General features: G+C 44.2%; 2 protein-coding genes across 2 annotated transcripts in view; one reads left to right on the forward strand and one right to left on the reverse strand.

Annotated features, from left to right (window-relative positions):
* tmem204 (transmembrane protein 204) overlaps positions 1-9233 on the forward strand; it is a 9908-nt gene extending 675 nt beyond the window's left edge. The window contains exons 1-3 of the mRNA XM_024386868.2: positions 1-599; positions 1374-1529; positions 8967-9233. The exon at positions 1-599 is cut by the window's left edge and continues 675 nt beyond it. Of these exons, the coding sequence (XP_024242636.2) occupies positions 305-599; positions 1374-1529; positions 8967-9211 (696 nt within the window). The 5' untranslated portion in view covers positions 1-304 and the 3' untranslated portion in view covers positions 9212-9233. The remainder of the gene's footprint in view (positions 600-1373; positions 1530-8966) is intronic.
* The window catches only part of ift140 (intraflagellar transport 140 homolog (Chlamydomonas)), a 72451-nt gene that overhangs the window by 32344 nt on the left and 26686 nt on the right, over positions 1-13421 (reverse strand). The gene's annotated exons all lie outside the window — the stretch shown is intronic.

The following is a 13421-nucleotide window of genomic DNA, read 5'->3' on the forward strand; positions in this document are numbered from 1 at the left end:
AGCTGAACCAACTGACCTCCACCCCCAAAAACTCAATGAGGATGAAGCTAACAACATGAGCTGAGCTAACAACACGACAATATGCTGAGCTAACACGTTCCTGGTTTTCCTTCAGCAGTGTTACTGCCTGGGGTTAGCATTAGCCGCTAGCTGACTGGCAGTAGAAGAGGAGGAGAGCCGGGGGCCACCGAGCACCGCTGGTGTTGCTGCCCAGGAGAGGCAGGGCAGTGCAGGAGAGGACCAGAGGGACGACGAGAGGGCGGTGGGGGAGGGAGAGGTGGCGGTGGTGGGCGGGCAGCGGCACATGGCCGTGCAGCGGCTGGTGACGGCAGCGGTGGCGGTGGCCCTGCTGTCCCTGGTCCTCAACAACGTGGCGGCCTTCACCCCCAGCTGGGTGCTGCAGGCCCTGGAGGATGGACGCAAGCGCAGCGTGGGGCTGTGGAGGATGTGTCCCGTCATGACTGGAGGAGAGAGAGGCCGGGATGAACACGGTGTTGGGGGGTCCAATAGGAGAGGTCAGGGGTCTCAGAGGCCGTGTGAGGGCCTGGGCTGGGGCTCGGAGTATGCAGGCTACCAAGAGTCCCGCAGCACCGTCAAATGTAAGTAGAATGACGTGTCTGTTTCTTAATGTTTGCTCATTATGATTATTATTATATATACATATATATATATATATTTTTTTTTACATAGGCCTAGTTCAGAAACTAGGAAAACTGCAATATAAAAAAGATAGGTGCCCTGGGAATGAAGCCCAGACCAGCAGATCGTTGACGATGCAATAAAGCAATTGAATGTTATGTAATCTTTTGTGCATGGAGATCAACAACGATCATGTGTATCGCCAAACCAGACACAGCAAGATGCTAAACCAAGTTGTTGACAGTTGAGGAATGTGATGCAAATAAACCAGAAATGGTCCATCTCATTCAGTGAGAACAGACGGCTGCCAGGGCTGTATTGGACTGATTTATATCATACAACGATTTAAAAAAAGGGACAGTTCAGAATTCTTACTATCAAGGCTTGATTGACTGGTTATGTCAGGTTATGACGAAACGTTGGTTATTAGGTTATTCAAATATTGCATCTGAGCTCCTAGAGTGTGTAGCTCTCCTTTCCTTTTTCAAGGTATTGACAACAGCCTTTCATTCGATATCACAGTATGACACACAGCAATCTGACATCAACAGTTCATCCCAGTGACTTGTCAAGCAGGTGGAGTGTCTCGGTCTATAGTTTGAGCTAAAAACTTGCACAACTCACATGGATCCATCAATAACAATGTATCAATATGTCCGTAAACATACTGTAAAACTGCCGTCTTGGCCAGAGAGATCATCCGAGAAACGTATCCCCCTCTCTGCCCCCCCCAGTGCAGTTTGACATGATGCGAGCGTGTAACCTGATGGCTACGGTGGCACTGACGGCCGGGCAGCTCATCTTCCTGCTGGGCCTGATGGAGCTGCCCTTCGTCACCCAGGACTCCCAGTGGTGGGAGGAGGCCATCGCCGCGCTGTTCCAGTTGGCCAGTGAGTACCATACCAACCTAGTTAGAGCTATAGTCTGGGAATCTGCTCAAATGTTTTATATTTACTTATTGATTCTTGAAGAATAACGAATCCAAGAACGTGGCTTTAATACACTAACCACAGATCATGGGGCAGAGTGTTTATAGCTACATATAGCCTACCCCAGAGTCTGCAACCTCTGGTTCACAGACCGCCACTGTTTCTTGGGATGATGGTTTGCGGTCTAGTAGATGGTTAGCCGTATATGATTTTGTCAGTTGTCAGGTATTAGTTGTAATGTAAGAGGTCATTCAAGGAGGCAGAAAGGACCCTAGCTTGCCAGTCCCTTGCAAAAAAAGGTAGACTAGCGTATACAGAATGTGTTTCTGTGGCTCTGAGATGGTGCACAAATAAACTCAGCAAAAAAAGAAAAGTCCCTTTTTCAGGACCCTGTCTTTCATAGACAATTCGTAAAAAATCCAAATAACTTCACAGATCTTCATTGTAAAGGGTTTAAACACTGTTTCCCATGCTTGTTCAATGAACCATAAAGAATTAATGAACATGCACCTGTGGGACGGTCGTTAAGACACTAACAGCTTACAGATGGTAGGCAATTAAGGTCACAGTTATGAAAACTTAGGACACTACAGAGACCTTTCTACTGACTCTGAAAAACACCAAAAGAAAGATGCCCAGGGTCCCTGCTCATCTGCGTGAACGTGCCTTACACATGCTGCAAGGAGGCATGAGGACTGCAGATGTGGCCAGGGCAATAAATTACAATGTCCGTACTGTGAGATGCCTAAGACAGAGCTACAGGGAGACAGGACGGACAGCCGATCGTCCTCGCAGTGGCAGACCACTTGTAACAACACCTACACAGGATCGGTGCATCCGAACATAACACCTGCTGGACAGGTATAGGATGGCAACAACAACTGCTCGAGTTACACCAGGAATGCACAATCCCCCCATCAGTGCTCAGACTGTCCGCAATAGGCTGAGAGAGGCTGGACTGAGGGCTTGTAGGCCTGTTGTAAAGGCAGGTCCTCACCAGACATCACCGGCAACAACGTCGCCTATGGACACAAACCCACCGTCGCTGGACCAGACAGGACTGGCAAAAAGTGCTCTGTGCTCTTCTCTGACAAGTCGTGGTTTTGTCTCACCGGGGGTAATGGTCGAATTCGCGTTTATCGTCAAAGGAATGAGCGTTACACCAATGCATGTAACCTGGAGCGGGATCAATTTGGAGGTGGAGGGTCCGCCATGGTCTGGGGCGGTGTCACAGCATCATCAGACTGAGCTTGTTGTCAATCTCAACGCTGTGTGTTACAGGGAAGAAATCCTCCTGCTTCAAGTGGTATCCTTCCTGCAGGCTCATCCTGACATGACCCTCCAGCATGACAATGTCACCTGCCATACTGCTTGTTCTGTGCGTGATTTCCTGCAAGACAGGAATGTCAGTGTTCTGCCATGGCCAGCGAAAAGCCCGGATCTCAATCCCATTGAGCACGTCTGGGACCTGTTGGATCGGATTGGTGCAGTCCATGAGGAGGAGATGCACTGCAGTACTTAATGCAGCTGGTGGCCACACCAGATACTGACTGTTACTTTTGATTTTTACCCCACCTTTGTTCAGGGACACATTATTCAATTTCTGTTAGTCACATGTCTGTGGAACTTGTTCAGTTTATGTCTCAGTTGTTGAATCTTGTTATGATCATACAAATATTTACACATGTTAAGTTTGCTGAAAATAAACGCAGTTGACAGTGAGAGGACGTTCCTTTTTTTTGCTGAGTTTTCAAGCAACCATATGTGGCAGCCTATCCAACACCTACAAAAGAGGAAAAAAAACTAAACTAACAAGCCTGGACATGAACACTGCAGACGGTCAAGTGCAGTCGGTCATTCTATGTGAAAATAAAAATACAAAAATGCTAAACAGTTTGATGTCAAAAATCCTTTCTTCAAGGGATCTTTCTGTGGAATAGAACATGCATGGATATTTTGGTTTCATTTTCACATGGAATGATCCAATATCAAACACTACAGAGAGAAACACTTGTTGAGACCTGCAGACACCAGCATACACCTAAACATAAGTGAGGCAAACTTTTCTTACCCAGGGACCCCATCATATGTTAGCAAAAAGATAATTCACTTCTTGTCTTATCATCAGGTGAATAATAATGGCAAGGAGAAGTAAATCAACATTTTAAAATGAATAGATTTGGAAGACAGTTTCATTATTTTGACCTCCTCACAGTTCATTGGAAAGAGGAAAGAGGAAGTGTAAAGACTATTAGCTACAAAGGCATCTTGGCGGCAGGGAGAAAATGTTGCTGTTGTAAAACACATTTTCTGCAATTCTACACATTTTTCCACTGAGCTGAGAAAATGTTGCAGTTTTGAAGCAAATTTTCAGCAATTCTACATAGTTTGGCATGGAGCTGAGAGAGAATTTAGCAGTTTTAAAGCTTATTTCCTGCAATTCTGTGCATTTTGCCATGGCTCTGCTCAAACATAACAGAATCAAATGGGTATGTGCTCTGAATGCCCGTTTTTTTTAAGTTTTCAATTCTCCCAGACTGTCTATCTTTTATTTGATTGTAAGTTCTCAAAGATGGTATTATACAAATTATATAGTTTAACATCTTTTCTGCATGCTTTCTATCTAGTTTTGGTCGTTTAAGATGACACTGAAATTGTTTTTCAACCCTGAAAATTACTACTTACACAGCCCGCCTAAGAGTTTTCTATAGTTCAAGATTTTGGCATGGATGCAGAGACATAAAAATGGTATCCACGATGGTATTCTGTTGCAGCAAGCGGTATTCATAAAATATATATATATTTTTTTACAAACCCCCCCCGCCACCACCCCCCCCAAAAAAGTATAATAATAATTGGTGGACCCCTGCATAGCCGTAGGTTGAAAACCCCTGAGTTAGGGAACCACACTATAAAACACCTACTGCCCAAAGCAAGACACCAATGCACTACCAGATATAAAGTGAGACTACAGGGGAATCTAAAGTGAACGAGCAAGTGTCTAACTCTTGAGTTGAACTTTGAAATGTTCAATAGTGTTCATCACTTTCTGAACGTTCCTCAGATCTAAAAATGGTCACAGTGTGTTGCTAAGAAACAAAAGTCCCTCGTTCCCCAGTGCAACACATAAGAGAAACCCATGGAGCTTTGAGGCTTGGCTAGAGGACAAAAAACAAACAAATCCAGACAGACTAAACAAACCAAAAACCCCCAAAAAGGATCAACTGTTATCGTTCCAAGATGTAATTTTCTTGAAAAGTCAATTAAAAAGAAGGACCACCAGGAATAGCAATGGAAAGGAAAGGAGGGGGGCAGCTCCATCTCAGAGGGTCGTGTGGCAGTGTGGGCATGGCCCTGTCCAAGTGCCCAACGTTATCACGTTGTGTCGGGCTCACATCTTATTGTTTAGGGATGTCAGACCCGGTCAGTATTGTGGCACAGCGGGGGCAGCATCCAAGGGTCTGATGGCTAAATATAGCAGGTGGTCGGTGCGGTCTGGTGGGCCGGGCCCGGAGCTGCAGCGAGCCAGGGAGCGACTGTCGGGCGCCAGGATATCCCTGCTCAGGACAAGGAAATGCCTGCGACTACCTGTTATGCAAACCCCAAGCAGTGGAGGAAAGAGAAGGGAGCGGACGCAAAAGACAGTTCGACAGGGACTGAGAGTGTGTGTGTGTGTGCTGGAAGGGAGGGTGTGTGCGCGCGTGTATTGGGTTGTTCGGTACAAAAATGTCCTTTTCTACACATCGCCGTAGGGTGGGAACAGCTGCCTACCAGATAAGCTTGGCCTAGCTTTTATGCCTGTGTTTAAAGAATGCACAGGAACAGGAGCAAATAAAGGGGTCCCCTCTATCGACACGAGATAAAAATGCTAGCTTCTTCGGCCACGCATCGCTGGGACTTTTATCTGAAGGTCTTAGGCGGGACCCACCCAAATCATCCCCTTCCAAAAGAACACGCTGAGCCAAACTATTGTTTGGCACACAAGGACTTGTCTCATCAATGTGTGAGATGTTTATACAACGGCAGAATAATTAGGTATAGATGGATATTTAGGAAGGTTGTCAGTAGCTGTAAAAAAAAAAAAAAAATGTTTTTAAGAATTTAAAAAACAACAGCCTGTCTATTATAAACCCACATGTTGACATTGATAAGAATAGTGACATGACTAATGAGTGAGAGAAATACAGAAGCACCTACTTCCCCCAGATAAAAATACCCACTGCCGGGAAAAAAATGCATCATCCTTTGTACTCATATGCCACTATATGAAGACGAGACCATATTTGGACATCAAGAGTGAGCAGAATATAGATGACTTGGTGAGGACTTCCAGGGCAGTAGAGATAACAATGGTTCCTAGGTTTCAGTGTTCCCAAGGCTTCTCATTGCCTTGTTATATTTAGCTGTTACTATATTGACCATGAAATAAGAGACTATATGGAAATACAAACAGCCAGAGCCAAGACCTGATTTGACAGATCTTGACAATGATTCAAAAGGCAAGACTAGCCTATAGTATATTCAAAACAGATGGTTTGGATCCTGGATGCTGATTGGTTGTTACCCGTTAGTTATTCACAATAATCCATGGGTAATGTCCATTAACAGTTACATTTGAATAATCAATGCACATCCACAGTCCCACAGCCCAGTCAGACAATTCACAATCTTCATCTCCACCACTGAAAAAAACAAAAACATCTTGACATTATTTATAATATACTGAACACCAGCAGACTTAGTGATTTCCCCATCATCCCCATTGCCTTCACTTCCTGAGTTCGGGCCAGTTAAGTAGACCTCCATCGCTCAGCAGTTCCTCTCCTCCCCCACTGAGAGCCAGTGAATGGGCCTCTCTCTCTCTCTCTCTCTCCGCTGTGAATGGGAGTTATATTTACGAGCAGCCAGTCTTTCTCGGGAAAGAATGCTCTGTTTTCGGGATGTGCCAAAAAACTCAGCTATCACATGCAGACGGTGGGATAACAATATCCAATTCCACCCAGCGATATCTCAACACTGGGTTCAGCAGCAGGGCTGAGCTGTGGCTGAGTGTAACACTGGCCTGTTTTCAACCCCTGAGATTGACGGGCTCAGGAATGTGAGACGGAATGGAGAGAGCTCTGCGTGAGGATCAGAGGATCAAAGGTGAAGGGTTAGAGATTCACGTGGGTTTGAGATGTGAATTTGAGGGGGGGGGCACAGCTGGCACCACATCCAAACTGTGGCCTTGGCTATTGTGTCTCCCATACACAACGGGGCAATGCTATCTCCAGAGAGAACAATACCAAGGGAAATATGTGCTTCTTTCTGGAGGAAGAGAAAGGCAAGCCAAAAGCGATAGGCTTAAAAAGTCAAGGAATTTGAACACTGGGACCTCTTAGGCTTGTGGGTGACTTCACAGCACAGTTGAGTGCACCGCGGATTAAGCTGAGGGCATTTAGTGGGCTGGTGGTCATACCAATCATTCTCTATTCATTGAATAGTGCTAAGTCATTCAGGTATGACATGACTACTAGTTGTCCTAGTTTAAGAATGATAATAGATTCATTGGAAGGACAAGCAGGAAGCAGTAAGCTCAGTGAATTTCCAGGACCTAGTTTAATTGCAATGAGATAAGAATGGGTTCAGTCAGTGTCTTTCAGGAAGGTTGTTGACAGGCTGACTGTGTCAAACATCCCCATATGCTAACCTGAAGCGGGGGGTGTGGAGAGAAGGGAAGGAAGGAAGGATGGAAAGAGGAAAAAGGGGAAGGAAGCCCGACAGATAAGAATGTGCCAACAAAAAAAAAAAGAAGCCATTCACACAGCTCACATAGCCTGGAGCCCGGGGACTGGGGAGGAGAGAGGCTTTAGGATTTTTTTAAAATAAAGTGAGTCAAGCAGGTTAAACACGCAGATGGCCAGACAATCACTTGCACGCAAGTTACATACTCAAATGCAGACACATAAGAAACACAAACAAACACACGCATATTAAATCACACACGGGCATATACAATTACCTAGCGTCAAACTCCCATAAACAAAGACAGGCTTATGGATCGGAATCACCCATACAGAGATAGCCATACACAGCCAAACTCTCACACAACATTTAAATAACGTTTGTCTGGCACCGTCACTGGCCAGCCACAGGAAACTGACTGATTCATATCCTAACGGACCAACATCCCCTTTTCCAGCGAGTATTTTTGGTGCCTTTATTTATACCAACTGTTGATCGGACATGCTCCCAAACGAGTGTTATTGTTGAACTATTGACTGGCTCCAGTCATCACTTAAGTCTGGGAAATTGAGTTCCTCATTGAGATCTAGGCTAGTGATCAATCCATTGTGGGTGATGGTTCATTTTGGTTACAAATCAAATGTTGTCATCATACTTTGGGGGGGGGTTGGGGGAACAGGGGTAAATTCCCCACCTTGGTTTTTTTCACCAATAAATATCCAAACCTTAGAGCTGAAATCTTTAACTGGTGAAAGTGCCACATCTGTTTTGGATAATACAACAACAAAGAAGTTGCAAAAAACAAACACAGTTTTCCCCCTCTGACATCAATGCACATTGCGATAGGACAGCAGAATATTCACAGCATTTTATGATTATTTTTTTACCGCGCTGCCCAATGCGCCTCTCCTTTGTTTTCACCAACAAAACAATAACAAAGGCGTTGGGGTGGCAAACAGTGGCGCTGTTTCCCTTAATGCGGATTGTATCTTGATTAACGTTTGTTGATGGAACGGTGATATAAATGGCTCCTCTCATTTTTTGCAATCTTCCCCCGATCATGGTGACGCAAGTTACAGCAATAGGTTTTAACATTACATCAGTAACACATTAGAACGGCTTTCAAACTTATTTGGATAGCTTTTCTGAGAAGGACGGTTTCCTTGTGTGTGTCCTTTGATGCTGAAATCTCAGTAGTCCTCCCAGATAGGAAACCTTTAGAATTCAAAGACCGCAAGCAGAGCCCCTTCTGGGCTTAAAGGCTCAGTGAATTTCTAAGCACAGCAGGCCAATATGCAGCATGATCTACCTGTAATAAAATGTTCCTACTATTATATGGTCATACTCAATAAAATAATAGGGACCAAGGGTCATGAGGCTTCCTATATTCATGCCAGCAACTGATTATCCCCAATAGATTTTTATTGCCCCTCTACCTGCGATTGCTATATTGTAAATGTTGACTAGAATGAATCGTGAGGATTTTAGTAGAGTTGGCAACAGTGAGATGATGATATTCTAAAATCCGCTCTCCATCAATGGCACCGTTAAAAGAAATTCAATTGATTCAATTGTTTGAGATGGAGACCAAATACACAAGAGATTTGGCTCTCTCTGGTTTGAATGATTAAGGCCTCATTGAATTAACCCTTCCCGAACGCTCTCCCTCCCCAGGTTTTGTGCTGGTGATCGGCTTGGTGACGTTCTACCGGATTGGCCCGTACACACACCTGTCCTACTCATGCTACGTGGACATCGCCGCCTGCTTATTGGCCACGCTCGCCGCTGCCATGCTCATCTGGAACATCCTGCATCGCCGCGACGACTGCCTCACACCCCGGGTCATTGTCATCAGCCGCTCGCTGGCGTCGAACTTCCACCCACGCCTCGACAATGACTATGTGGAGTCGCCCTGCTGAGCCGCCCGAGCCCTGACTCTTGAACCTAACAGGGTGAAGAATAGACAATGATCTGACAGTCTCTGCATATTTTCACCCAAACAGGTGCCTCAATTATTTACTCTACAGAAGACACATGTTTTGTTGTGGCTCTACCTGTGCTGGACTAACATGATTTCACTGTTGTACAGTTCTACATCTTTGAACTTCATGGCTTCATCATTTACAACGACCAGTGGAACTCAAATTTTTCCCTGGACTGAGTAACGCTCCTTGATGCAAGGATAGTGTCTCCATAAAACATCCAGCTAACACATCTCTAAATCTAAAAAAAAATATGAATGATACACAACATGGCCAAAAGTATGTGGACACCTGCTCGTTGAACATCTCATTCAAAAATCATGGGCATTAATATTGAGTTGATCCCTCTTTTGCTGCTATTACAGGCTCCACTCTTCTGGGAAGGCTTTCCACTAGATGTTGGAACAATGCTGCGGGGACTTGCTTCCATTCAGCCACAAGAGCATTAGTGAGGTTGGGCACTGATGTTGGCCTGGCGATTAGGCCTGGCTCGCAATTGGCATTCCAAATCATCCCAAATGTGTTCGATTGGGTTGAGGTCAGGGCTCTGTGCAGGACAGTCAAGTTCTTCCACAACGATCTCGACAAACCATTACTGTATGGACCTTGCTTTGTGCATGGGGGCAATGACATGCTGAAACAGGAAAGGGCCTTCCCCAAACTGTTGAATAAAGTTGGAAGCAGAGAATTGGAAGCAGAAAATTGTCTAGAATGTCATTGTATGCTGTAGTGTTAACATTTCCCTTCACTGGAACTAAGGGGCCTAGCCCGAACCATGAAAAACAGCCCCAGATCATTATTCCCTCCAGTCCAATGGCGGCGAGCTTTACACCACTCCAGCCGACGCTTGGCATTGAGCATGTTGATCTTAGGCTTGTGTGTGGCTGCAAGGCCATGGAAACCCATTTCATGAAGCTCCCGAGAAAAACGGTTATCGTGCTGCCGTGGCTTCCAGAGGCAGTTTGGAACTCGGTAGTGAGTGTTGCAACTGAGGACAGACAGTTTTTACTCACTATGTCCTTCAGCACTCGGGGGTCCCATTCTGTGAGCATGTGTGGCCTACCACTTCACAGCTGAGCCATTGTTGCTCATAGATGTTTCCACTTCACAATAACAGAATTTACAGTTGACCGGGGCAGCTCTAGCAGGGCAGACATTTGACAAACTAATTTGTTGGTAAGGTGGCATCCTATGACGGTGCCACGTTGAAAGTCACTGAGCTCTTCAGCAAGGCCATTCTACTGCCAATGTCTGTCTATTGCATGATTGTGTGCTTGATTTTATAAAATTGTCAGCAACGGGTGTGACTGAAATAACCAAATCCACTCATTTGAAGGGGTGTCCACATACTTTTGTATATAGTGTATGTAAGTCTGTTTTAAAACCATAAACTGCAGTGTTTCTCCTATATGCAGTGCACCGCCGCTGCTAAACCATGGCCACCACTTAAAACAATTATATTCAAAATTTTAAAAATCCTAAAAACAGCTAACTCTACCACCACTGCTGAAAAAACTCCTAGGGGAAACACTGAGCTGTAGTGAATTTGTCATTTTAGTAGACATGTTGTAGTAAGCCAATTACTCCAAAGTGTGCTTGAAGGCTTGTTTGACCTGGAATTTCCTCAGCAGAACTCCATGAAAACACCCTGTTTAGGAAAAGATCAAGCTGGATCTTGACATGTTTTGTTCTTAGTGCACTTACAGTATGTAATAACATATACTTCCTGCATATTGTTTATATTATTATTAATATTAAAAAAGAGATTTAGGTCTACCTTTATCTTGAGAACTCAATGTTGTCAAGTGCAGTGTACGTATGCACAAAATTGCACATTAATTCATTCTATCCAAACCACCAAAGGGTGTTTAATGGCAAATTGTATTAAAAGAAGACTATTTTCAGATCTTCAGACCTCAGGACATTGACGATTTCAGATTTGCCCAACAGACATAAAGTAAACACCATAAACATTCAATAATCTGCTCGCTTCTGGTACATGTACTTAAATTAATTTTATACAGGTGTATTAAAATATTGCTATTATATTGCTATTATATCATACTGCTGAAAGGAAATCAGCTGTTCGTGGAGTTGTCACTTTCAAACCAAACAGTGAGTGTGCATGAAAATAATAATAAATAATACAAATGTTACAATAATGTGTGGTATTGTCTTTTAAAATACTGTTCTATTGTGTGTGATGTCTAAGACTCTTATATACAGTATAGAAAACAGTATATATAAAAATATTGTTACCACAAATAAAAATTATATAAATAAAAATATATATATATATATATATATATATATTGCTCAAAAAAATAAAGGGAACACTAAAATAACACATCCTAGATCTGAATGAATGAAATATTCTTATTAAATACTTTTTTCTTTACATAGTTGAATGTGCTGACAACAAAATCACACAAAAATTATCAATGGAAATCAAATTTATCAACCCATGGAGGTCTGGATTTGGAGTCACACTCAAAATTAAAGTGGAAAACCACACTACAGGCTGATCCAACTTTGATGTAATAGTCAAAATGAGGCTCAGTAGTGTGTGTGGCCTCCACGTGCCTGTATGACTTCCCTACAACGCCTGGGCATGCTCCTGATGAGGTGGCGGATGGTCTCCTGAGGGATCTCCTCCCAGACCTGGACTAAAGCATCCGTCAACTCCTGGACAGTCTGTGGTGCAACGTGGCGTTGGTGGATGGAGCGAGACATGATGTCCCAGATGTGCTCAATTGGATTCAGGTCTGGGGAACGGGAGGGCCAGTCCATAGCATCAATGCCTTCCTCTTGCAGGAACTGCTGACACACCAGCTACATGAGGTCTAGCATTGTCTTGCATTAGGAGGAACCCAGGGCCAACCACACCAGCATATGGTCTCACAAGGGGTCTGAGGATCTCCTCTCGGTACCTAATGGCAGTCAGGCTACCTCTGGCGAGCACATGGAGGGCTGTGCGGCCCCCCAAAGAAATGCCACCCCACACCATGACTGACTCACTGCCAAACCGGTCATGCTGGAGGATGTTGCAGGCAGCAGAACGTTCTCCACGGCGTCTACAGACTGTCACGTCTGTCACATGTGCTCAGTGTGAATCTGCTTTCATCTGTGAAGAGCGAATTTGCCAATCTTGGTGTTCTCTGGCAAATGCCAAATGTCCTGCACAGTGTTGGGCTGTAAGCACAACCCCCACCTGTGGACGTCGGGCCCTCATACCACCCTCATGGAGTCTGTTTCTGACCGTTTGAGCAGACACATGCACATTTGTGGCCTGCTGGAGGTCATTTTGCAGGGCTCTGGCAGTGCTCCTCCTGCTCCTCCTTGCACAAAGGCGGAGGTAGCGGTCCTGCTGTTGGGTTGTTGCCCTCCTACGGCCTCCTCCACGTCTCCTAATGTACTGGCCTGTCTCCTGGTAGCGCCTCCATGCTCTGGACACTACACTGACAGACACAGCAAACCTTCTTGCCACAGCTCGCATTGATGTTCCATCCTGGATGAGCTGCACTACCTGAGCCACTTGTGTGGATTGTAGACTCCGTCTCATGCTACCACTAGAGTGAAAGCACCGCCAGCATTCAAAAGTGAACAAAACATCAGCCAGGAAGCATAGGAACTGAGAAGTGGTCTGTGGTCCACACCTGCAGAACCACTCCTTTATTGGGGGTGTCTTGCTAATTGCCTATAATTTCCACCTGTCTATTCCACAACAGCATGTGAAATTTATTGTCAATCAGTGTTGCTTCCTAAGTGGACAGTTTGATTTCACAGAAGTGTGATTGACTTGGAGTTACATTGTGTTGTCTAAGTGTTCCCTTTATTTTTTTGAGCAGTGTATATATATATATATATATATATATATATATATATATATATATATACACGAGATATTCAGTATATAATATATATATATTTATATATATAGTTGAAGTCAGAAGTATACATACACCTCAGCCAAATAAATTTAAACTCAGTCTCCACAATTCCTGACATTTAATCCAAGTAAAAATTCCCATTTCACATTTACTTTAAGAATATGAAATGTCAGAATAATATTTTAGAGAATGATTTATTTCCGCTTTTATTTCTTTCATCACATTCCCAGTGGGTCAGAAGTTTACATACTCAATTA

Source organism: Oncorhynchus tshawytscha, linkage group LG24 (genome assembly GCF_018296145.1).
Source record: "Oncorhynchus tshawytscha isolate Ot180627B linkage group LG24, Otsh_v2.0, whole genome shotgun sequence".
Classification (NCBI taxonomy): Eukaryota; Metazoa; Chordata; class Actinopteri; order Salmoniformes; family Salmonidae; genus Oncorhynchus; species Oncorhynchus tshawytscha.